This window comes from Pholcus phalangioides, unplaced genomic scaffold (assembly GCF_987345545.1).
Source record: "Pholcus phalangioides strain wild (caught in Gottingen) unplaced genomic scaffold, Ppha-v1.0 ptg000009l_1, whole genome shotgun sequence".
Taxonomy (NCBI): Eukaryota; Metazoa; Arthropoda; class Arachnida; order Araneae; family Pholcidae; genus Pholcus; species Pholcus phalangioides.
This window is the reverse complement of record NW_028301602.1, coordinates 36,336,444-36,362,698: the sequence shown is the minus strand read 5'-3', so window position 1 is coordinate 36,362,698 and position 26,255 is coordinate 36,336,444. Positions and strand designations below refer to the sequence as shown.

General features: G+C 38.9%; 1 protein-coding gene across 1 annotated transcript in view; it reads right to left on the bottom strand.

The window, feature by feature from the left end:
- Positions 1-2,037: 2,037 nt before the first annotated feature.
- The window catches only part of Cda5 (Chitin deacetylase-like 5), a 118,023-nt gene continuing 93,805 nt past the window's right edge, over positions 2,038-26,255 (bottom strand). The window contains exons 2-6 of the mRNA XM_089236036.1: positions 13,487-13,702; positions 9,431-10,744; positions 6,880-7,543; positions 6,472-6,775; positions 2,038-5,498 (exon numbers count right to left, since the gene is read on the bottom strand). Coding sequence (XP_089092162.1) covers positions 5,013-5,498; positions 6,472-6,775; positions 6,880-7,543; positions 9,431-10,744; positions 13,487-13,702 — 2,984 coding nt within the window. The 3' untranslated portion in view covers positions 2,038-5,012. The remainder of the gene's footprint in view (positions 5,499-6,471; positions 6,776-6,879; positions 7,544-9,430; positions 10,745-13,486; positions 13,703-26,255) is intronic.

The window sequence follows — 26,255 nt, the reverse complement described above, 5'->3', positions numbered from 1 at the left end:
TAATACGAGAAAAACCGGGACACTTTTGCCAAAAAGTCGGGATGGCCAAAAAAAACAGAAAATACCGGGACTGTCCCGGGAAACACGGGACGTATGGTCACCCTATGCATAACCTTTTCAGTTTACGGGCTAAGCATGCGGCAATTCTGCTGCTCGCGGGCCAGAAACTTGTATTTTTGAGATCAAGAATTAAGATTATTTCCATGGCTTATAATGTAGGTTGACAATGTTATTGGAAAGTGTGAGGTGGAAGCCATAGATGATGATCAGAGCTGGTTGGAGCTCTTAAAGCAGCTTTTATAATCGAGTTGGTCTGAATTTTCTCAATTTGGTTTAAGTTAACCCTTACTGCGGCAATCCCGAGATATCTCGTCTAACTTGACCCGCTTTATTTTGGCCATCCCGAAATATCTCGGGTTCTTAAAACCTTCTCATTTCCGCATTGACGAGCAAAGAAGAGTTGTAAAGTTTTTCTGCTGATAACGTCCCCCCGTCCTGTCAGTCAACCCTTTCGCCAGGGACGACGGAACATATAATATGCTCATGTTGCTAAAGCAACATCAATCATTTGAATGGTATTGCTCAGCAACACCAATCATCATTCAAATATAGCTCATTCCCCCCTCAGTTCGGGCGATGGGAGATTTACCAAAAAACGGGACATTTTTGTTGGATGTGTGACGTATGGTCTTCATACATATTCAAGTGAACATTATGTTTATTACTCGAGCAATACCAAACAGTTTTGACTACCGGCGTCTCTGCCTTCCGCTCAATCATTGAGCGTAGTAAGCTTTTGTTCAAAGTTTGATAACAGAACGGAAGAGAAAGGATGTTTTTCCTTCCCCTTCGAGGTTGTATACGATTAATCCTACAGCATAAATATCAGAAAACGAAAGTTTTTTCTCTTCTTTGTTTATTTATTTTCATTTCGTGTTCCGGGTAAAGCATTTATCAGCTCCCACAATAGAAAGTATATATTCTTCTTGAAAATAGGTAGCAATTTTTAGAAGGTTTAGCAATTTCCACTATGGCAGATATAATGCGATCAGGAAAATTTTTAAAACAGCTTAAAAGGTTAAGAGAATCAATGTACCAGGTAGAAAAGTACTTAGAAAAAAAAAATTTGGTCATCTCTCTATCTCTAATTATCGGACATTTAGAATCCTGTTAGCTGTCCCTTTATGGTAGGTCCACAAGACAGGCAGGACTGACCTTTGGAGGCAACCGGGTGCATTGAGTTTTGGTGGGGGAAGGTGCAACAACGAACTACTTTCAGAGAATTTTGAGTTGCAAACCACAAAAAAAACTTTTCAAATAAACAGAAATTGATTAAGATAGCATACAATGGTATTTTCTTTCGATATTGTAATTATTTTACAAACATATTAAAAAATATTTTAAATTTTCGACCGTTTTGGGAAAGAGGCACGAGTTTTCTGTGTTTCTGTCTGCGTACGTCTCTGTATGTAAGTACACGTTATTAATGTATGTAACGTACCTAATTATAATGTATGTAAGTACACGTTATCAGCACACGTGATATTATTGTAGTAATTCAAACAGACTCACATGAAAAAGGAAACAAAAACAATTTATTTTGTTAGCTCGACGGAAAAACAAAGAGTTAATAATAATAATAATAATCCAACAAATAAATTGATGATCATCTAAAAACAATTATTCACTAACCAAATAAAAGACAGCAGCACAGATTCGTTTTATGAACCCAATCGAATATAAAAACTATTTTGATCTCCAATCAATGGCACAGAGAATCATTCATTTAAATAAAAGAGGAAGAGTATTATTTGATTTTCTAGTTAAGAAACTGTAGTTTCGATTTGTTATTTTGTGAGGAAGTCGATGGCATTCGAAAGAGAATTCAAGGCAATTTTTTTCCAGAAGCGTTCAATTCGGTGTTTCTAATCTTCAAACTGATCGCCTTTTGACGATTCGAATTAATTTCGATGTTTTTAAGTTCCTAAAATGACGGATAGATGGAGTATGGATATGTACCTTTGTTTTGTTTTTCCCTGTTGGGAGTTTAGAAAAATCGTTTTTTTTAATTGGATAAAAGCATCAACAACCTGTAATTATTTTGTGAAGTCGTCGTCTATCGTCTCCGAGAGGAAATAGTGGCTATAGAAAACAGAACAGGGTTTCTTTTTCTTTGTGCCGTGTGAGAAAAGTAATATGTACCTTCTGTTTGCGCACTTAAAAGAGTGTAAAGTGAGAATGTTGTTGGTCTGTTGATTCTGTGAGGAACGTGCTATTTATTATAACTTATTGAGTAACTATTGTCAGGGCCGTCTCAAGAGCACCCCCGTGCCAAGTGATTTTTCTGAGGCCTACCAGGCAATTTGACATGTATGCTCCTTGAAAACATCAACTATATCTCATTTTTGTGAGGCTCCTCCCTCTTTTCTTGAGGCCCCCGACCGTGTCCAGGTGGGCCCATGCGTCAAGACGGCACTGACTGTTGTATATTTCCAGCTATGTAGATCTTCATGCTTCATTTGATTTTACATGAATAATAATATACACCCATGCAGTGCCGTAACTAGCCATTCCTGTGCAAGAATTTGCATTTAGGGCTTCCCTTCCAAGTGGGCCCTGTGCTGGTGCACCTGCCTTGTTACGGCACTGCATCCATGGGGCGATTAGCTGAACTTTAATATCGTTTAGCGTACGGACATTAGCTTATGAAGTAGATCAGGAAAATGTGTGGCTTCGACATTTTCACGCGTGATTCTCAATTCCTATATGATCTTAGACGTGATGCGGAGATGAATATAATCATCATCACGAGTGGAAAATGGCATGAAAATGTGGTTAAATGGCCAGCCCCGGATGATACCAGTGGTGTGTGGAATTCCCACGCGAATCCAGTTGCCAAGGTCCAACTACAGGATGCACTGAAATGGACTGGTTTGAAAACAAAAATCACGAACGCACTATGTTAAAAAAAATGAAACTCTGTGGGATAGAGGCCGAAAAACTTATCCAGGAAGCTGTCCTGTCACCCGTACAAAATCCCATTGACAGATGGCACAACTAATTGATGACATGAAAAGTTCCTTAGATTATTTTCTGGAGACATCCTGGTAAGATAGCGCAAAGCTTGATCAGATTATTGAAGTTCTCGATTTTCTGAAGGAGTATTCCACAATAAGAAATGGAATTGCCACCACATTCAATGTTCAGTATTCGAATCCGGGTGCTGTGTGTACCCTGGGATGGTTTTGCTTTGGGCAGAGGTAGGTGACCGCCTGGGGGCACTTATCGTATCAATTTTTTTATGTGCCTAGGATAGGGTTACCAAACGTCCTCTGTTTGGAGGACATGCCCTCTTTTTTGATGCCATTTGAAGCGACCTCTTACGTTTTTGAAAATTTGCCATTTTGACTAATCGCCGTCAAATATCCCGTAATACAAGAACCAAAGTTGCCTTCAAGCAAGGCAGATGCTGTTGTAACCACGGCTCAGCTTGCTCCAAGTTAATATGAAAAAAGACATCCGAAAAACTGCTCTGGAAGAAGAAGAAGACGGCAGCATCCATTTTAAGAATGAAATTGTTTGCTCACCAACAGCTAATGCCGTATACTGAAGTGAGGAGTAATGGGGGTGTTGCCTCTTCCATTCAAAAATGAAGAAAATAAGATTCAAACAACACTAAATGCAAATTCCTACGGCGGAATCGTCTCTGGAAAAAAAAGCAGCGCTTGGAAAAAAACCTTCTCAGGGTAGAGAAAGTAATCCCTCACATTGCTCCAGGAAAGTAATCGTAAACTGACCAGAGAGTATTTGAACAATTCATTAAAAGCCGGGGACACGGGGGGGGGGGGGGGCGGCAGATCTTTATTTGTTCTTGTTCTTTCTTTTGCTCTTTTTAGAGGTTCTGTTACAGTTGGGAAAAATTATTGTGGGAATATTTTTTTGTTATTATAGTGGCGTCATCTGTTGCGGAAATTAGGAAAAGTGACGTTACTAAGGGTGCGCGCACGCAAGCGTCCTCTTTTCCCTGTTTTCCAATCTGGTAACCCTAGCCAAGTGATGCCAGAAACTTTTGCACAAGCTCTGTGTGCATCCGAAAAATGAGAAAAGGCTCGAGGAACTTCAACAGTTACACGGCATACGACCATGACTAACGGTTGACATTTTCGTACTATTATGCAAATGACAGTTACAGGTTTCGAAGCGACGTCTGTCGATAAGATCATGTAATAACAGAAAGGACAGATTCCTAAATATCGTGGCTTGTCCCGCAAAACTACTTTCTCAAAACCACATCAGAAACTAGCTTTTCAAAAACAATTAGTCCATTTCAGGACACCCTTTATGAGTACACAGTACTCTTATTACTCTAGTTGGGTTTGGCATACGATCGAGCTCGTTGCGCTACCAATTAATTAAAGGCCCGCCAAATGTGCAGACACAGGCATTCTGTGTCATTCATTATACAATGTATACGGTCGTGTCCTGGCGAAATTCTGCGCTGATTCGCAGTCGCGAGGCCACTTTTCGTGACCCCCATCGGGGAGTTAAAATTCCTCGCCCAATTGTTTTTGCGCAACGGAAGGAATTCCACAAACTGATATTATTCCGGTCCTCGTGAAGATGGGTTCTGCCGTGGTTCCCTGATGAATATAGAGAGAGAGTTTCGTTGTTTTTTTAATATAATTATAACTTAACACTCATACGAACTTAACGAACACGAGAGTCGAATTGTTTTCTTCCATAAAGAAGATGATCAGCTCAACTTTTGTTTTTTTTAGGGTAAAACAAAACGTAATTATCGTCTCCGTGCTCATTAGCATTCATTAAAGTCTCGTTATTCGTTTTTATGCTCAGAGCACACAGTCACACTCACAGACAAAAAAAAAAAGTTACTCATTCGCGCACACACGATGTATTTCGGATATGTCGGTCTGTGGTCGTGAGTTCGACTCTGTCGAACTCTTGTGTAATAACAATCTCTAGGACGATTGATCGGTCGGACAGGAGGATCTTTAATGCTGCTTGCCGTAGACTTCTTCGAAACCTGTCTTTCCGGTCCACGGGAAGGTGCTGGGACAAGGCTGGCACGTGCGCATGTTCCTGTTGCCGCCTTTGTAGGAAATGGAGCAGCTCTTCGGGTGGTGGCACAGACCCGGTCTGTCGTGGTTCTTCGGGCACTGGAACGGTTCGAACGACTTGATGTGAGAGAGAGGGGTCGGGTCCCTCATCCACTGGATGGCTTGCCAGTTGGTGACCATGTATACGTCGTCCTTGGAGTTGATGTGCTCGATGAACTTCATGTAGCCGCGCCTGTAGTGTTGGGTCGTGAACCAGGCCGCATGGTAGAAGAGTCCGAACGGAGCCCTGTTTGACTCGTAGTGTCGGTTGAAATTCTTCAGGAGCATCTTGTAAACGTCTTCGGCGTTGTCCGGGTTCGCGCATGCGTCACCCATCGAGCAACGACCTCCTCTGTAATCGTTCCACATGACCATACCGACCTGCGGAAACAACGATAAATGTTGTCAATTAATGAGTTTCATAGAGAAAACGGTACAAGAAACATTAACACATCTTTAGGGTGACAGCATCTGCTGCTATCATGAATTTCTGGTTGATGCACACACAAAATGAATGTGAAAGAATTAAGGCAAAATAAAGGTACATCAAAACGTACAGCTGGGTACGAAAACATTGAAAGTATTCGTTAATTTACGTACAGGGTATCGTAGAATGGGTTCAGTGTTTTTGAAAAGCAACGCTTCTGGTAACAGATTTGTGGGACAGGCTACGGAGAATTTAGTTAGGAGGATTCCCATTGTTAGTAGAAAAATATTCCGGCAGATAGCACTGCCACATCAGCAACTATGATTCGACAATAAATTGAAAGCCTATTACAATATTCTAGAAATGTCCATTGTAATCGAAGTTGTCGAAGGAATGAAATGTCCTGTAAAGCAGCTAATAGAAATGCTATACTTTAAAGGTGCGTCTACATAGCCTCACGTGCCCTCATCCCTGTTCGCCGTGCTCTTTTTTTCCTTCTCTCCACCTACAACACGGTTCATCCATAGTATTATCGATGACCATAAAATCGTGGAAAGAAAGCAGTTGTTTGCAGCAACTATCTATTCTTTCGGAAGACTTTGTGTTGGCAGTGGGACAACTTCCACACAAATTTTATATTCAGTCCCTCAAAATCAGCTTCCAGAATTGTTTTTCCAGCACCACGAGTTTTTTTCCCCCGTTATTGAAAACTATCAGTACATTTCATACGGCGATCCCCCTGAAAGAACTCTGCCGCTAGATTTATCCTGTTGCTGAGATCTATTCAGGCCCAGCTTTATGGCAGAGTCCCACGGTGACAGTTTAAATTTTCCAATTTACCAAGCAATTTAGTATTTAGACACTCCCTTCTGATATATGTATAAATGACATTGGGGAAAACAAAAATAACGGAGAGGTAATACTTGCCTCCCAAAGTCCCGGGAAGGATTTGGTTGGACAAGGAGGTATCATGCACTCGTGGCTGAGCTTGTAATCCAAGGTGTAAGGGTAGAACGGAGGATTGTTGTCGAGCACCGGCATCGAGGAGTCGTAGGTGAAGTTGGCCTGATAGAGCATCTCGAACATGCTGTTACCTCCGACCTGCAGGAAAGGGGCCCTCATTCCACGGATGTCCTCGAGCTTGACTCCTCCGTAAAGGTGAAGGATCTCTCGCTGTCCGTTGATCTCTTTTGTCCAAGAATTGACCGAGAACTTCTCGCCGTGGCTATGCCTGGAAAAATAGACGGTTTTTTTACTGTTAAAATAACTGCGATTTTTGTGAACAATTTCTGCGATGAAGAGATCAGAATATTAAGGTATGATTCTTGGACTCACGTGATCGAATGCGATGCCATCTCGTGACCTTTCGAGTAAAGGGATTGAACCATCCCGTAATCGGTCCACTCGTGAGAGACGTAGAACGTACCAAGGATCGGGCACCCGTTTGGATTGAATCTGTTGTCGAAGAGCTCGGCGTAAAGCTCGTAGTTGAGGTCGTTGACGGCATCGTCGAACGTTATGAGTACTATCTGGGGGACCTGCTGAGCCCTCAGTCCTCCTGGAATGTCGATGTTTCCACACTTGCAATCCGGTAAGGCGCAGTTGGACGGCGAGCACTTCGATGCCAGCGTAAGGGGCTGGGGAGTGGAGTACACTGACGGGGGCCTGGATGGAAGTCTTGGGAGTGGCCTTGGTCCGAAACTGATTGGTCGCTTAGTCGCCGGTCTGCTTATACCCATTGGCAAAGGTCGTTTGGCTGCCTTCGTTGCGGTTATCGCTGGCCTCCTGGTGGTGGTCGTTGGTCGTCTCGTCGTCGGAGGAGCGACTGGTCTTTGTGTGGTCGTGGTTGATGTCGTGGATGGCTTCTGGACTCGTATGACGACTTTCGGTTTGGAATCCGGGGACTTGTCGTCGTCGTCATCATCGTAGTATTCATCATCGTCATCGTAGTAGTATTCGGCGTAATCGTCATCATAATCTTCGTCAGAACCTGGTACATCTAAATGGTAACAAAATATAGAATCAATGAGCGAAAACAATATACAGACACAGAGAATGATTGATAGTATTACAGAGAGTCTTAACATTAAGGGGGGATGCACAACCCTTTCAGTCCGCGGGCCAGATATGCGGTATTTCTACCGAGCTCCTGTGCTGTTTGAGTGGTCATAGTGACTGCCCGCTCGTGATGGTCCGGCACACTACACATAACAAGCATTACACCGAAACAACCTCCACGCGTTAGGTTCGCAACACGTATATGCACATTTCAACATGTACCAATTCGTTAGAAGTTCCGCAGAAGAATATGGACGAATTGCATGCGCGGTTTAGTAGTAGTGGTATTTCTACCGCTCGCGGGCCAGAACCTTGTATATAAAGCGTGACCATATGATCTGTATTTTACGGGACACTCCCCTGATTTTGGGGGTCCCAACTTTTTTTATGAAGTGTGTCCCGTTTTTTCTTCCATTTGCAACAAAGCTTAGTTGAATTTTTGGAATGGAAAATTAAGATTATCCCCAAGATAATTCTGTGCTCAGATGGCAAGATGTCATAAGAGTCATTTTTCTCCAAAAAAGTTGAGTTGTTCGCATTCCGGAGTCTCGTTCGTAAAAATTTTGGAAGGTGGCAAAATTTCGCCTTTCTCGTTCAGTCATGAGGAAACAACGGAGTCAAAAGTCAAAATGCAACAGTAATTTTTGCATTTTGCAAAATATTGTTTGCAAATTCGCCATCGTTAAAATTTTAAAAAAAGTGACTCATAACATTTTGCTGTGAGTACAGAATTATGTACGACTCTATTAGAATTAATTATAGTCAAATAAACATATTCATCTCACGTATTTGTCAAACATATACTTTTTTTAAGTGAATTACATTTTAACTTGTGGTACCCATCACACACACCATTAATGTGACTAGCAATTTTTCAGCAATTTTATCGAGTTGGCAACTCTACTTGCCTTTACTACTAAGTGCCTACTACTGGCACTTACGTTATAATTTTACTGTTGGGCAACTTTACTTGATACTGAAAATTTTTTCGGCTATAAAATGGAAACTTTAATTATCTTTCCAATTTTTTTTGCATATAATTGACAACTTTACTTGCCTTTGGCAATTTTTTTTTTCCATATCCCGTATTTTTTTTATGAAGGTGGATATCACCAGCATAAATGATTTGATTTAAATCATATCCAATTATAAACTACATTTGTTAATTATTGAACTACATTTGTTAATTATTGAACTACATTTGTTAATTATTGAACTACATTTTAGCTTAAAGTGCCCATCATTCTCCGTGATTGGCGATTTTTCAGTAATTTTGGTGTTAGCTGGCAAACTTTACTTGCTTTTGACCATTTTTTTTGCTGCGAATAATAACTTTACTTGCGTTTGATAATTTTTTGGCTATTGTTGACAACTTTACTTGCCTTTCACAAATCTGTTTGGCTGTAAATGTGCCTTGACAAATTTTTTGGGGTATCCCGTATTTTTATGAAAGAAATATGGGGGAGCCTAGTATTTTTTCATCGTGTATAATTTCCAAACTTTTTGTTCCATCGCCCCCTTCATCAGAACGTTTTTCTCTCATCGCCCCCAACTCAAATAAACCCATAGGATCCTATGTTAAATCTGTAGCTTCTATCACCCCCCCCCCCGGACCATTCCATCGCCCACCAGGGGGCGATATTTTACCACTTTGAGAAAAACTAGTGCAATGTATGTTTTGATACTTTTCTACCGGAACAACTTTCGTGGGCCGCATGGAAACCTTCGGCTTGTCCGGGGGCCGGGGGTTGTGCACGTTGGCAACTCTGTGGACCTTGCTTTAACAGGATCAGATTTCGAGGGGCTCACTGAAGGCTGAAATACGTACCTTGGTATGAAGGCCTCGAAGGAACCTGATAGCGGACAGACGGTGGTGGTTGCAGCTGAGGTTTCGCCGGAGTCCTATGCTGGTTTTTCTCGGCTTTCTTGTCCTCGCTGCTGGACAGGAAGGAGTTCTGCCTGTAAGGAGCGTCGGGTAGGCTTATTGCTCTGGGATTAGTACCGAACTGAGCATCCAGGCTGTCGCCGCCGTTGTTGTGCGACTGGTAGGAACGTCCCCTGTTGTTTGATTCGGGTCTAAGGCGGATCGAAGAATCGGAATCCCTCGGACGCGAGGTGTAGGTGGAAGACAAAGCGTTATTCGAGTTCGCGTTCGAGTTTTTGTACATGCTGCCGTCGGCCTGCTCGATGTACGGTGGACCACGAGGACTCACGGTCGCCGTGTAACCGTTGGGACGATTGGGATTGGAATTACGATCGTAGGTGTACACGGTGGGTTTCCTCTCCATGGAACTCGAGTCGGAGACGGCGTTCTTGTTGACGTTTCGTCCTCTGAAGTGGAACGTCGTAAGCACCGGAGCGCTGGTCGGTTTGACTGCGTAACCGTGCGTCGTGATTCTGTTGGTATTGATACCTCTTTGCCGGTCGCTCATGTTATCCCGAGGACGGTACGACATCGGCCTGGCTGTCGTGCCCGAATACCTGGCGGTGTTGTAGTTTAAGGCCTGGAAGTACCTCGGCCTCATCGATGGGTTGGGGTCGATAGGTGTCACGTATACGTTATTGCCGCCCCTATAGGCATCCCTGTTGTAGAATTTTGGTGCAGGCATCGAGTCTTCGTAGTCGTCCTCGTAATATTCAGAGTCATCGTAATCCTTGCGCTTGTTGCTTGAGGACGAGGATGCCGGTTTCGTCCTGAGTATGCTCGCCCTGGATTCCTCTCTAGAGTCTGGGCTTTCCGGTCTCGGTGTCGGTCTTTGGGTGACGGGCTTGAAACTTGCTGGCCGTGGTCTGGGAGTAGTAGTAGTAGTCGTCGTGCTCGGAACCATCTTCGGCGGGGCTACTGTCAGAGCAGTTGAGTAGAGAGACGAAACGGGTCTGTAATGGACGTGGGTCGCGTTCCTGGAAGCGGCGACGTAAGATTCGCTGTTTATCGGCGGGGTGTATCGCGTCCTGGATTGGTGCGGTGCTTTTGTCGGTCTTGGTGGCGAGATCGAGTTCAGGCTTAGGATTTCTTCGTTGTTGTCGTCGCCTCTACTTCTGCCGGAGTGAGACCTGCTGCGGCCGCTTGTTCTCGGCTTCGGTGTCGTATTCCCGAAAGTGCGTCGGTTGCCAATCGTCTGCTCGTCGTCGTCCGACATACCTTTAAAATGTGAAAAAAAAATGTTGTATGAATTTCTATGAAGGCACATGAAACATAAGCATCCAAGCATTCAACATGTCTATGAGGTATACATAAGTGTTTTTCAAACGGGCTTTCATGGAACCATAAAGGTGGGTCCACATCAACTCGTGAGGGTCTTGCTCGATATTTTTTGTGCTCATGAGGGAAACATGTATAGCTTTCACCTTTTTTTTTGCTTTTCACGTAGCGATGGTAGACGTATCCCCATAAAACACCGACTAGGTGCTTGTCCCATAACTTGCCATTCTGTTCAGTAATCAACTCAGCACAAGAGCACCCGAGCACAGTGTGGACACACCTTAAGGTCTCGAGACATCACTAGGAGTTCCGCGAGACGCAAATTAGTTATATGGATAATTATAAGAACATGGATAATGTATTAAGGGTTTCCTGAACATGATTACAATTCAAAGGATTCCTTAGGACATGAAGATCCCCTTATAAAGTCCTTCAAAACATGAAGATTTTGTTCAAAGGTTAATTAGAAAATAGAAATTTATAATTTTTTTTCAATTATTCCTTAGAAAATAGAAATTATTTCAAGGGTTCCTTAGAACAGCGGTTCCCAGATAATTTTAGGCGTGGACAAGCCGGAATTCTTGGTGACCTTCACTTTTGGTCGTGGACTCCCTCCCGGAAATTTTAGTGTCTGCCATGAACCTCCATTTATAGCAGTAAAAACTATAGCCATCTCTCAGTGAGAACGATCTCGAACAATGGAGGACATTCTATCCAGTATTAGTAAATACGATGGGATAGTAATGCCATCCACTGGAACTGCAAAGATCTAAAACAACGTTTCATACTTCCGTCGAGAGATGTCACCACAAGTACAATTTTTGTAAAATCATAACAATATTATTAGCGGAGTCTACCAACGTCGTACTGGTACTTTTGTGCGTCAGTTTAATTGAAACTTTTCTTTCTAAGTAATTTATTAGAATTATTTTTTTTCAACTTGGCATTTATTTATTTTTTAATTCTGTTACTGGGCTGTTGAACCCTCAGTAAAATGGATACGTACACTTGGGGGCCCAGGACCCTCCGATTGGGAACAACTAACTGCCTTATAACATGAAGTTTGCTTCAGGAATTGTGAAAGGGTGAAAAGGTTGATAAAAGCTTCTAGGTATGAGTGAGTTCCTGTATTGGTTATAGGTAGGGAGAGAGAGAGAGAGAGAGCCATCCAGTAAATTATGCTGTTTTTCAGTCGGTAGTAATAAATAAAATGGTAATTATATTAAATAATTTTTCAAGCTGTGAGACAGGGGTTTCCAGTTTTTATCGAGTCACGAGCGCATCTATGCTCATTATTGAAAGACTAGCTCCCACACATGGGCGGAGATACAGGGGGGGGGGCGTGGGGGTGTATTCCCCCCCCCCCCCCCAGCGTCAAAGGTGGAGTCGACTGATCTAATGTATATATGTATATATGAATTGACATCATCATCATCATCATGCCCCCCCCCCTCGACTTCCAAGTCTATCTCCGCCTATGCTCGCACATGACAATTGTCAAATGAACGGCTTTTATATAAAAGGAAAAAACCGCCATTAATTCAAAACTGAGAAAAAGCTTTTTAAAGTTATCTGTAATTTTAAAAATAATAATAAATAACTCCTTTTGTGAAAAAAGCATTTCGATTACTTTAGGTACATATTCAGCTGTTTTACTGTTACACATGCCACTAATATTTCCCCCTCCCCTCATAGCTTCATCATAGAAAAAGGCTGTTGGTTCTCTTTAAATAATTTCAAATTAATATTTATCTAAAAGGAACCAAGTAAAGCTTGACAATAGGTATAATTGGGTATTAACATGCCATATGTACTAATTAATATGGAAAAAATACAACTACTTAAATAAAAAGTCCCACCTCTTTCAATAGTTCAGATGTCGATGTATCTCAAAAAATTTTAAAAATGGTACTTTGTTCTTTTTATATAAAAGCCGTCCAAATAGGCTCAACCTAAAATTTGTGTGTTCAGTTGTGATCTCGATCAATATCTCTCGAGTACAAGATGATGGTATCATAAGGACTTAATCGAGCACTGAAGTGCTCACGAACAACGCGTTTAAGGGCATGGTAGCCCAGGTCGATAAGATACTCACCTGAAGTACCAAAGGAAGTTTAGAGGTGTCGCGAGTTCGATACCCGGTTCGTCCTTGTCAGAAAATTTTCCTGACACAGGGGTACAACAGAAATGGCAACATGACCGCAGAAAAAATTGCTACCGCAGGGAGTCCCCATTGAAGGGTTAGCGCACCATCCTCAGAATGAATATAAAAAACAAGCGTTCGGATCAGCAATAAATTGTAGGTCCCGGTCTCTCTCTAATTATCCCTCGTGTGCAGAAAATGACCGCTGTGCGACAAAAATGATCAATGATCAACACGTTTAAGATGCCTACTCTAACTTTTTTCTTCATATATACGTTTAATATGTTAAAGAGAATTTTTTTTTCCACAAGAGTTTATGATTCTGGTGCAGTATCGCGTACGCACACATAGGGGAAAGTCACCCTTCCGGTCATCACAGAGAAGGTTGACCTTAACGCAAACTAGGGTAGAAAGAAAGAGACAAGTGTACCCATTTTTTTAAAAATAATAATATTTTCCTTTCCATGTAACAGGTAACGTTCGCATTATACGCGTAATTATGCTTATTTTTTATTCGTTTTCTGGTGATGTATTCATACCTGATCCATCGCAGTTCTTGACGTTTCGAGGCCAATCGCACATGCGGAGTTCGTTGTTGAAATAGAGGCCAGGAGTACATTTGTCGTGCAGGGCGTCACCGAACACGCAGATGTAGTACTTGTTGCAGTCGGACAGGTCTTGGAAGTAACCGAATTGTTGCGGACATTCGAACTGAGGCTTGACTGCTCTCTGGGATGATGCGACGCTCAGCAGCGCTGCGGAAAAAAATGAAAACGAAATTGTATTGGATTTTCATAGCAAAGAAACAGTATAATCTATCATAAATAATTTGTTGGTGATTTTTTTCATAGAACTAATTAGTGTTTACTTATGTGTAAATAATAGCCATATTAAAATTCATGTATTTAAAAAACTCAGATTTATCTCATAAACAAAAAGGGATAAGTAGGTGATGAAGATATATTTATTTAGAGGTAAATTACAGCAATGCGTGGGTACAATTAGCCTCAACAGCAGGCAGCTTCAACCCGTTCCTCGCGAGCACCACGGTGCTCCCTGAAGTACCCAAAGTGCTCGATGTTTGTGTCCGATTTCGTGCTCGCGAGCACTCGATCAACGTTGTAATTAAACACTTTGGAGGAATTGCATTCAAGGATTGAAATCATCGTCATTTTATGCATTCGTATGTTAAACTTACAGTAAGGGTTATTGTTATGAGTACAGGCAGTGCTCGCGACTGAAAAAAGGTTGAAGACCTCTGCTCTACAGAACATATTCCCCGAACTTTTCCTTTTTGCGAACCATCGTTCCCTTCTGAATTTTTTTTTCATCTCTGCCCCCCCCCCCCAACTTTAGAGAAAGAGGGAGTGTCTTCCATAGGATCCTATACTAAACCCACAGCTTCTACCGCCCCCTGGACTATTCCATCGCTCCAGAAGGGCGATATTCCCACTTCTGAAAACATTGCTCTAGCCCTATTTTAGACGATGTTGAACTGACACTGTTATTTGATGAAACCAATTCAAGAACCTGAAAAAAAAAGTCTTCACATGTAACATTTCTTAAAATTCCTTTATTACAAACTTTGTCCCGCCAGTAGAGGGCACTGTTTGGCTTGAAATGCTTTAAAACTGTCACTCTGATACAACATCCAATAAAACGTCTTTAACTGGCACTTACCCAACGACTCCCTTCGTCAAACACCGAGGGGGACCAAATATGATCACCCGAAGGGTGAGCTCTGACATGGTTGCGGCCCCGGTCCGGGGCGATTTATCGTTGACAAAGGATATATTTATTTGGAGTTGTGGACATATAACGGGTCCCATTACTTCAATAGCCTAGACCCCTAAAATCATATAGAATTCTATGGGATGTAAAAAAAAAAAGATGGCGACTCATTCTGATCGACGCTTACGGAAGTTTAATAAGCATTAATACAGTATATACGTATACAACGAGAAAAGAAGTATGTACAACTATTATGACAAGGCTTCCGAATGTTATCCTTGAAATTTGTAAGAAAGGAACGGAATATGGTCATTATTTATGCCAAGGACAAGGCCTTTTTTCAGTTAATAGTCAACGCCCCAAACGGACATCCTTGATTTTTTACAAATATTATTTTCGGAACATTTCGTAGCCCTGAAATCAGCTGTAGACGAGAGAAAATGTGTGCGTGCTCTCAAGGATGCACCACTTATTCCACTGCTCTCCGTGATTATTATTATCATTTACCTACCTATTAGTTGATGGGCACTGAGTAATAAAATGACATTCAAAAGATGGCGACGATGAGATAAGATAAATCATCATTTTTTTTTCGTTGACCTTCGGGTAAAGTTAAGAACAAAAGAAGGGGAGCCTCTGCTAAAAATAAACAACCTAATCAAGAATAATCAAATTAAAAAAGTGTTTGGTATTTATTAGACTTATCCAAAACAAATTTATTTCGAGGGCGCATCGAGAAGTTCCGAGACTAGTTCTACACGAGCCAATAAATAGCCGTATCCGAATTTGAACACATCGCTTGAGAAGCAGGGATTGTCGACATTCATTGCCTTCATATCAACGATGATATAGTACGGATATCTTACTAGGGTGGAAACATCAAACGGACTTCTGCTTTTAGCTCAGTAGGTGTGTTATAGTCCTCTAAATCAGCGGTTCTCAACCTGGGGCCATATGGCCCCCTTGCGGTCCTGGGATATTCTAGGGGGGCCACGGAGGAAAATCAGAAGAAAGGTGATCCATGACAGGTGGTGAAGGAAGTCAGAGAACTGTGAAGAGGAAAAAGCTTTAAAAGTGAAACATGGTTGAAAAATATTACTACTTTCAGAATTCCTCAGATCCGTCCATAGAAATAGGGTCATCTTAACCCTTGGGTCTATGTGGCATGACCCGGGTCTTCGTGTCTATAATGGAGGGAGGGGGGACTGCATTATATGGAATCTGATACCATGATTTTCATATGTAAGCTGTTACTTCCAGCTAAGTATTTAGGGCAGCCAGAGCAACGGTTGGTGTGTTATGAGGGTCGATTTATCATGCATGTTCGTTGGATCGTACCGTATTTTACGCAGACCGTTTTTTAACATATAATTTGACTCCTGGGAGAGATGATAATCCGCCATTTGAGTCCGTGCCTAGCCAGGATTCCAGAGATTGGTCCGATTTATTAAAATTTCATTCATAATAAAAATATAGAAAGTATCTCAATCTTGGGTGGGGGGGGGGCCCTGGATAGGACTAGGGGGGCCACGAGAAAAAATGTGATCCATAGGGGGCCATGAGCTGAAAAAGGTTAAAAAACACTGCTCTAAATCATACCCATAGGTCCATATACAGTATCACCTATAGTGAGGGATCCTCGACATTGAAGACGTGCATACCCCCCAGGTTTACGAATTTCTTCACAGACTTCACCAGTGTGAGACACCTATGGAGGAGCGCTAACCTTGCTAGGAGCTCTTACTCAGGACATGTTGACGAACCTCTTGACAGAAGGTTCTCCCATGATGTTAATTTAGGTTCATCGAAGGATGATGGCAAAGCTTTTTAACTGTTTTCATGACACTTTTTATGTTTTGGTTCGCATGACAGACTCCGTGGTGCTTTTTATGTTAATGTGTTTAGTCAGGATACACCGACGAAGCTGGTCACGGTGCTTTTTCGATTGATGAGTTCACCCAGGACCGTTCCAGAAATTTCGTTTGGAGTGGTGGCACTTTCATTTCGGAAGGGGGGGGGGGACCAGACCTCCCCTCTCGTTACGGCCTTGGGGTTCCCCCATGGCATGCTGATCAAGCTCTTGACAGTGTTTTTCTGTTCGGATGCCATAATTATAAGATGTGAAGGTGGTAATAAACACTTACGTTGTATATTTCCTATCGTTCACCCAGCAACACCATCCAGCATACCGAATGTTGACGATTCCTGCTTCCCAAGCAGGATCCTACGCCACTACGCTCCGATATTTGTTCACTAGCAGTTAGGACTACTCTAAAAAAATTTTGACACACCTAAGTGCAGTATTTACATCGGGTCATTTAAAAATACACGGTGCTTATTTTTATAGGTATGAACGAACTTCCTGTAAAATCACGGGTCAGAAATAACCATAAATCAACAGTTTTTCTTCGTCAATAATAAATTCACAGTAGGACAAGAACGGCTCAGCCTTTACTGTAGGAAAACCATCCTCTTCGGAATGGTCCTTCCATTTAGTCACGCATGCTCTTTGCCTGATGCGGTAGGCATTGCCAGGCTCAAGTACTCCAAATTACCACGTTAGAATAAGAAAATATCACCAATTAGATCTGAAGGGTTGGGCATCTATCAAGATACTACCGGGATATTTTTACCCCAAAAAGAAAGAAAAAAGAACGCAAATCATAATTCACACACAGGACGTAATAAGCCATAATTCTATGTAGTTCAAGGACTATGAATACACAAAAATCTATAGAAATTTCCTCGAAAAACCAAACACAAGGATATTTATTCTATGTAATAAATGCCCAGTAAAATTTCTATTGCTATTTCAAATACCACAGAAAAAAAACTCAAAATTGAGGAAAAATTCGCCCTTGGCGATTCGATGGCGTAACGCGATGCATAATAATGTGGTAAATAATTAAGTAATGACACTATAAAGCAAACAGATTCGTCCTTTAGATAGCGAATGATTTGAAGAAAATGACTTTCGTCACGTGACTCGTAGATAAGACTGAAAAAAAGAAAAAAATAATAATAAAACGAGTTATATTATGGATATTTGGAGCACAGAAATAATAGAAACGAAGACGTAATTTGTATGTGACATTCGCAAAGTTCCACGAATGATGGGGGAGAAAAAAATTTGACCAATATAATTTCGATTTATTTACAAAATGGCTGCTGTAGAAGGAAATGGAAGACTATTGTGATATAGATTGAGAAGAAAAAAAACAAAGAAGAAACTTGAAATATTAGTTTTTTATTGTCAATATTTTTTTCTGTAGCCGACAAGATGGAAAAAGGAGGATCTAGTCACCACGCCCAATAAGAATATGTCCCGGAAATTTGAAGCCATTCGACCCAATTCATGTCCACCGCGCCCAAAGTCGAGCTAAACTTTCTCTGGTGATCACGATCCAGCCCCAACAATAATTATTAAAAAGTAAGACTATTACTATCGTGTCTGAACGAACTATTATCTAATGAATCCGTCGTTTAGGGGAGCAAAAAAAAAAAAAAAAAAATAGGAATATTGTTATTATTGTACATTATTGAATGGAAAATAATTTTCTTTTTTATTTCATTTATTTGGAAACTAGTTATCGCATCAACGATGCAAAAGAAAATTATAACAAAAGAAGAAGAAGAAAAAAAAGATTCATTTGTACAGATTAGTATAATTTTATTCTATTTCATTTTTTTTATGGGGGCTGTCTCGTTATTTTATTTGAAGAGAATGAAATGAACGCGGATTATGCAATGTTTTTGCTCAACGGAGGAGAAAAATGGTATTTGAGATCCGCCATTATTGTTATAAACGTCCCGTTTTATTTTTTTAAATTTTTTTGGCCTGTCGTTAACTTGAAATTTTTCGTTTTTCAAAGAAAGTTGCAGGAGATTAATTGTCTGTATTTGTTGACGGTTGGCTGGATTTTCTTTCATGATCATCGTGATGTACAGTTTTTTGTCTCAATGAAATATGGTCAGTCTAGTTACTCTTTCCATATTATTATAAGTAGATTACATTAATTCATCCGGAAATGAAATGAATAGTAACATAGCTGGTAAAGAAATGCTTTAAAAGTCAATTTGTAATCATATGATATTTTTATAGTGTACTATATATTATTATTGAATTAGTGCTTTTTTTTATGTTATGACATACATATAAAGAAATACATGTGAAATGAATAAAATAAATGAAACTCGAAATACATATTCTACATTGAGACATTTCTCTTCGAAATATTCGTGTATTACTGCCATGATACTCTCGAATTCTATGGTTAGTAACGTTCAGCTATGTGGCTGGAACTAATTATAAGCCAATCGATTACTCTCGAAAATCATAGTACATACCAAATTTTACAATAATTATATCCCCTAAATCCCAAATTATGGCCGGGTACGGTTCGTAAAATGCAACGACCTCGGAAATAGTGGCATATTTTTCGTCGTTATCCCTAGAAATTCCCAGAACTCTCTTCTCTCAATTAAAGCAATGTTTGTCTATTTTATTGATAACTAACGTTGAAAAGTTTTTTTATTACAAGTTTGACGCTCCAACTTGTTCAATGTCAGGACGTGTATATGGGATAACTCCCGTATGTTTCTATAATTTCGATCTTCTCGGTTTTTTTAGTTTTGTAGCAATGTCCTGTCTTTTCACAACGAAGCTTACTAGAGTTCATAATCTCAACTAGAACTAGAGATGAAGATAATTTGCACAATTTATAAAATATATTGTAATATATATATAATTATGATAATAAATATAAATATTCTCTCTCCCTCATATATTTGAAATGTTCATTTTCTTTAGGTGAAACACATTTTAAATCATTCCAGGCTGTAGCTATTGATGTAGCACTTTATTTCTCGCTGATTTTTCTTTATAAGCAATAACTGGCAATTCCGCTGACAACCAGCAACATTATTTGTGAAAATTGGCAATGTCGTGTACGTATGATTCTAATTTCCGGTGTTTTTTATCGATCAAATATGTTGATCGTCCTCAATAATATAATAACTCCGCGTGTAGTATTTGATTGCATCGGATTATATAGTTTTCATACTGAAAAGGTTTTGAAATTATCAACGACAGTTGTAACGTAAATTCGGATATAATGACAAAATTTCGCGGAATATTCGATGACGATTTAACCGAGTTTGACTAAATCCGCATGCTCCGTAAAATGTAAAAAAAATTGAAATCATGAAAAAAAAAAATCAAGTAATTCAAGCGGAAAATCTATCATTAAATTTGTACGTTAATCATTTAAACTCAATTACGGATACGAACGATCACTGTTATTATTCCTGTTCGTGAAGCGTTTCTCAAAAAAAAAACCCATCCACTTGTTTTTTTCCTCTCCAAAATTTCAACCTATCTCTTAAATCCGCACAATCAATTAGACGAGGAAAAACAAAGGATTATTGGGTATTTATGGTGACGTCCCACTCTCTTCCTTTGGGCAATTGAAATGATTGGCAATTGAAAGGACAGGAAATCACGAACGCGACGTAAAATAACAATGGCGTGAAGTGACGATTTTATTATCCATAATCTTCTCACGAAGAATATTTCACGACGCAAGAAATATGGAAGTCGCTTAATTTGCCTTTGAATAATAAGAAAAAAAAAAACGATAACCCCCCGTCGCGACCTTTCTTTACTTTCACTCGTAACACTTTGTGTCGTTTATCGTATGTTGAATACCTGCAACACCTCATACCGCATGCGATGCATGCGCAACATACCGTGACCTATGTGAAGCCCGCATACAATTATCGTATTCATACCGAAGACCTTTAAAACAAGAAAGTGAATGTGAACGCGATTTTGCGAAAGGTGAACTTTTATGTGTTTTTATTTAAAATATTTCTATCGTATTGTAACATGGAAAAGATTCATCACGGAATTCTAACGCCTTGTTTTGTCTGGACGGTCGTCTCGAATAATGATAATAATTATTATTAATATTATGGGCGGCATGTTTTAATGAGATTCGACTAAGAAAGTTATTTCTTGTTTAGGGCGTCTTTAAGGATTTTCGATTTTGTTTATGTTACTTTAGAAAAGATGTAAAGATTTTTATATTAATTTTATTTTTCTTGATCCAACTTTTGTGTAAGACACACACATATATACCAGATTTTTCGAAAAGAACTTAGAATAATGCCAACTTGATTTATTCAATGTGAAGCTGTGAGAAAATAAGAATTGAAGAGGTTTATAATGTGTTAATATTATTAGTTCGGTTGATATTAATGAAAAAATCTAGAAGTTACTTGCAGGGAAGACTAAAAATGCGAAAATTTATAAGTAACTATGCACTGAAGTAACTTTTACCTTACCGTCATGCCGCAAATTTTTGTGCCGTATGGTACGATACTTATCTTAAACCTTACTCTTACTTTCTAACTTACTTATGTGATATAACTTCGATTTGTAACTACTATAGTATATTATACTATAAGTAATTATATTATACTATAAGTAATTATATTGTACTATAAGTAATTATATTGTACTATAAGTAATTATATTATACTATAAGTAATTATATTGTACTATAAGTAAGGCGGATCGGCAGGAATGAGAGAAATCATTTGCGGACAGGCAAAAAATAAATGAATAAAAGAAAAGTAATTTCCGAAAGGGCAAAAGATAAATAAAAAGAAGAAAAAAATGAATAAATAAGATAAATGATTTGCGGACAGTTGGATTAATAAAAAAATAATTTTCGGACTGGCAAGAGATAAATAAAAAAGAGCAAAACACAAATAATTTGTGGACCTGAAAAAAAAATTCATTATTAGGAAAAATAATTCGCAAACCGGCGAGAGGTAAATAAATAAGAGGAATATCTTGCAAACCAGCTGACGGCAAAAACAGAAACAATAAGCAATTTAGAGTGTTTCATTTTTTAAATCTAAAATTATGTAGGGGCTGTATAGATTGGGTGTAATTTTTTGCAGGGTTCCGTTGAAGAACACTGGTTTGAAAGGATTCCACTCGGGCTCTTGTGCACAGGGCTTGAGCTATGTACACATCAAGTGTTTTATCGTTTCTTCTAGGTGCAACACTGTCAGACCAGACAAGGCCCGGGGTATGTCCCTTCCGGGATATAAGCCTTTTACTAGATGCAACACTGGCGCGATATTGCAACCCTGTCGAGGACAAGATTATTCCATACACAGACGCTCATCTCGTTCTTGCTTTTACTTTTCTCTCATTTATATACAGCATAAATAGTATTCATTGAAGTAGTATTCCTCTTAGTTGAAGAAATTAAATGGAGGACCATAATTGCTATTAGAAAAATGATCGTATTGAGCATGTTTGTAGTAAGCGCATTCAACTATATAAAAACGAGATTCAAAACTTGGTAAGAAAAATTTTAATTACAATAATTCAATCGAATCACAATTTTTTTTCAAGGGTAACAAACCATAGTTATTATAGTAAAGCATATCGAATTATAGGTGTCCATATAACCCCCTTATTATGCTTATATTGCTTATCGTGCCCCTTATATTGCTTATCGTGTTTCTTTCTGACATAATTCAATTAGAAATAGGAAAAATAAAAAATAATCGCATTGAGTATGCTCATAATAAGAGAGTTAAACTGTATAAAGATAAGATCCAAAACTCGATAAGAAAAACTTTAATTATATTAATTTAGTCGGAAAAAATCATCTTTCTTTTTTTTTTCCCGAGCAAGATGCCATAATGACCATATTCTATTATAAATAACGAATTATAGGTTTTTACACAATTAATTTTTGTTGTTGTTTTGCTGGACGTGATTCAATTAGAAGTGGAAAAATAGTTTTTTGTGGCTGAGGGGTTCAAGTAATATTCTTAATTACAGTCTTTTTATATCAGAATCTGTCACTCAATAGCCGATCGATTGAAAAACGGCTGTCATCGTACCCGTTTGTAATTAGTTTGCGGTTTCAGATCCCGTTCTTATAACATGCTCGACTAGAATAGACGTCTATTTCTTGAATTTCAAGTAATCTAATCTTTTTTGATTGTGTTATCAATCAATGAGGTGCCAAATCGAGTAATAGCGATAATGAAATCCGTTCACATTGTAGGTATGCATGGTACTCGATATGCAATCAGGGCGATGAAACAAATTTGCATTTTTAATGTCTATACTTAAATTTGTGAAGAGAGAAAACTTTGAAAAACACGTTTATTTTTTAACGATGTTTTTATTTCTTTTCAAGGAGCGTTATGATGCTATGTGAACGAGTGTTTTGCGTATATCCTTCACCCATTTTGACCTAGTTCAAGTAAATGCAGACCAGTTTGTTGGTGCTAAAATGCCTAATGGAATCAGCAAAAAACACCTATTTTTTTTCACCCTCCAATATTCATTTTTGTACTATGAATCAGAAAATTGTGTAGAATATTTTCCATTGCGTTTATGACTACGCCCGCGCTCAAGGTGCCGTGTGTCGAAAATGACGCTTATAGGGAAAAGAATATGTAAATGGGTATAAACACCAAATTCTGTGAGCTCCATAATTCACACGAAAAAGAGAGAGAAAAAAACCAGAAATCAGGTCACCAGATAAATGCGTTTTTTTCGTTCAAAATAAAAATAAAATGTATTTTACACTTATTAATAAACATGCCGTGCTTCGAATGGCTTTCAAAAGACCATTCGATGTATCAACCGACTAAAATTGGCCTCCAGGCTGTGTTGTGAGTGAAGCAGGTTCTGCATTCGCCTCTTTTTTCAAGATGATCCTATCAATTGGAGATGTTCTGAAGATATTGCTCAACAAATGAGCATTTCCTCCGGGTTTTTTTCTTCTCTTTTCACAAGTAGGCTCATGATAAGGGTTTTTTTCGTAAAGTTGCGAAATCAATAAAATTTTCGTCATCGATAACCCGAAGACATGGATAGGGTGACTAGATTTCTATGAGATGAAATCGGGATATCAAGTCGATTCTCGTCAAATATCGCCAAGTTACGACGACTTGTTTGACCAAATTGTCTCAGCGAGTACTACACGAGACAGATCTTTCAAATTGTAACTTTTAGTCACTGTCACTATAAACATACGTAGATATCTACTCAAATTAAATTTCTTAAAATGTATTCGCGATTTTCAGAGGTTTAAAGTCTGAAAAATACATGCTAGGCCAAAAGTCAATGCATAAAAATATTTATCGTAATAAATACAGCCTGGAAGGTGCCATATAAATGCCTTTTTTTGCCTATTTTCAAACTTTTTTTTTGTTGTAAAAATTCCTTTTTTGGGGTAAATGCCTATTTTGACGTTATTCCATGCTTATTCGTGAATTTTAGAGGGCATATTCCGTAGAACTTGGGTATTTTTAATTGAGAATTTAAAAATAAATTTTAATATTTAAAACATCTTCAACCCTTAGTATTTATTTTTTATTAGAAAGTTTTCTCCCATTAATTACAAATGCCTTTTTTTAGTGCTTATTTTAACTATTTTTAGTGTCGTTTTGCCTGTCCATTTTCATCATTTTTAGTATTTAATCTTCCGGGCTCTAGTAATGAAGTTACGGCTCATACAGGGTGGGCAAAAAGTCCGTAAAAACTTCAAAAATTCATAAAAACCGGAAAAATAACCGAAATAAAAAACGGTTTGCAGGGTTAGCATCGCTAGGTCACGAAACTTTTTTTGACAGGAAAGAAAAATAACTAAAAAAAACAGCCGATAAATGGTGCTGACGTATACAAGTCAAATGAAAGATACGCAAATAACGAACAGAATGCCTCGAAATCGTTCATTGCAGCAGTGTGTTTCACATGACCACCACCACAAGAGACAACACATTGCAGGTGAGTCACAAATTCAGCAACGGCGGAGTGCAGCAGGTCCATATACACGGTTTACAACGGTGAACTAATAGTGGATTAGGAGCGCAAGTTCTTATAACCGTCTCATTTGCATATTTCCACCGAAGTCGCTTGTACCAGCGGCGCCACCTATTGGCCGTTTCTTGAGTTATCTTTTACCTGTCAGAAAAATTCTTAAAAATAACTTTAAAAAAAAGTTATTTTTCTGCTTTTTATTCATTTTTAAAGTTTCTACGGACCTTTTTGCTCACCCTATACGATTAATCGAAGTTAATTTTTAGCTCTCGCGGCTAATTCAAAACTGAGGCCTATTCGATAACATATTCCAATGAACATTTATTTATCAACATTTTTTAATGTAGGTCTATTTCATTTTAAAGTCAGTTTACAAAATAAAATTTAGGCAGGCTTTTATCTCATGTATCCATGTGTACGTTTTTTCATGAAAGTACTGAAAATTCTAAAAGAAAATTTGAGATCAAACGTGCAACATTAATTCCATTTAAAAGCTAGGGTTTTTTTAGTTGAATGAAAATCACGGGCGGCTTATACGAAGGTGATGGAGAACCGTTCGTGTGTTTTTACGAAAACCTTTTTTTCCTCTGACAGCTTTCTGACTGCAGCTTATACATCCCAGTGTCTCATTTACCGGAAATTATGTTTCGCGCATAGGTGACACTATGTTATTTTTGTTTGACTTGAAAATGAGATCATTCCAGTACGTAATTAAGCCTATTATAATCCATGTTCTTAAAAACACGCACTGAAATTAAGTACCATTTGTGGATGTACCAGGGACAAAAAAGGGTATGAACATTGAAAATGAAATTCAGTAGCAGTTTTCCGTAGTGTTAGCTCATGATGTCCGATTTTTAGTGGTGGTCTGACTTCTACTTACACATTAAATGGCACCGAAACATACATGCATAAAATTTTGTATGCATAAATTTTGACTGCTTTCTTTTTTTCATTCTCAAAAAACACATTTCCATGACAAGCATGAAAACCCACTGAATAAATAAAAACATAAACAACATTTTACGGCAGACATAAAACAGAAAAATTTTAAATAAAATCCATAGTAAAAACTACTAAAAACGTAGTAAAGACAAGTGGAAGTAGTAAAGACTACTAAAGACACGATCCTTACGATCGTTTAAAAAAATACTATTGATTTTTTTGTCAAGTGATAACAAATGTGACAAGCATTTCACTAGGACCTCTATAGTTATTAATTTTTGAAACGTGTCACGGAGTTTTGGCACATCCCTGAATATTGAGTTATAAAATTAAGCAATTTCTTTGCATCCATGTGTGATTAAGGTTTCAGTAAATATGAAAAATTCAAGTTGATGTCGTTGAAAATGGGGGACGGTAAAAAAAATCTGGTCAAAACGTCAAAACGTGTAGTATACATTGTTACCCTAATCAGCAGTGTTTGATGTAGCCACGGCAATGAACGAAACAGGTGAAGACATTTATAATGCCATTGACTTTTTTAGCTCATACTTTACATCTGACGTTCATCTTTCGATAGCGCCTCTTCTGGACAGAAATCCAGTTAATGAACATCGATGAACGAATGAATGAGATGCTAATTGGCATTTTCGTTTTTTTTTAGACGTCACTGAACCACCGCCTTTTTCCCTAAATTAGTTAATAAGGCATTCGGGTCACGTATTTAAAGGTCTATAGTAATGAATTTCGTAATATGCTCGTATTTCCTGATA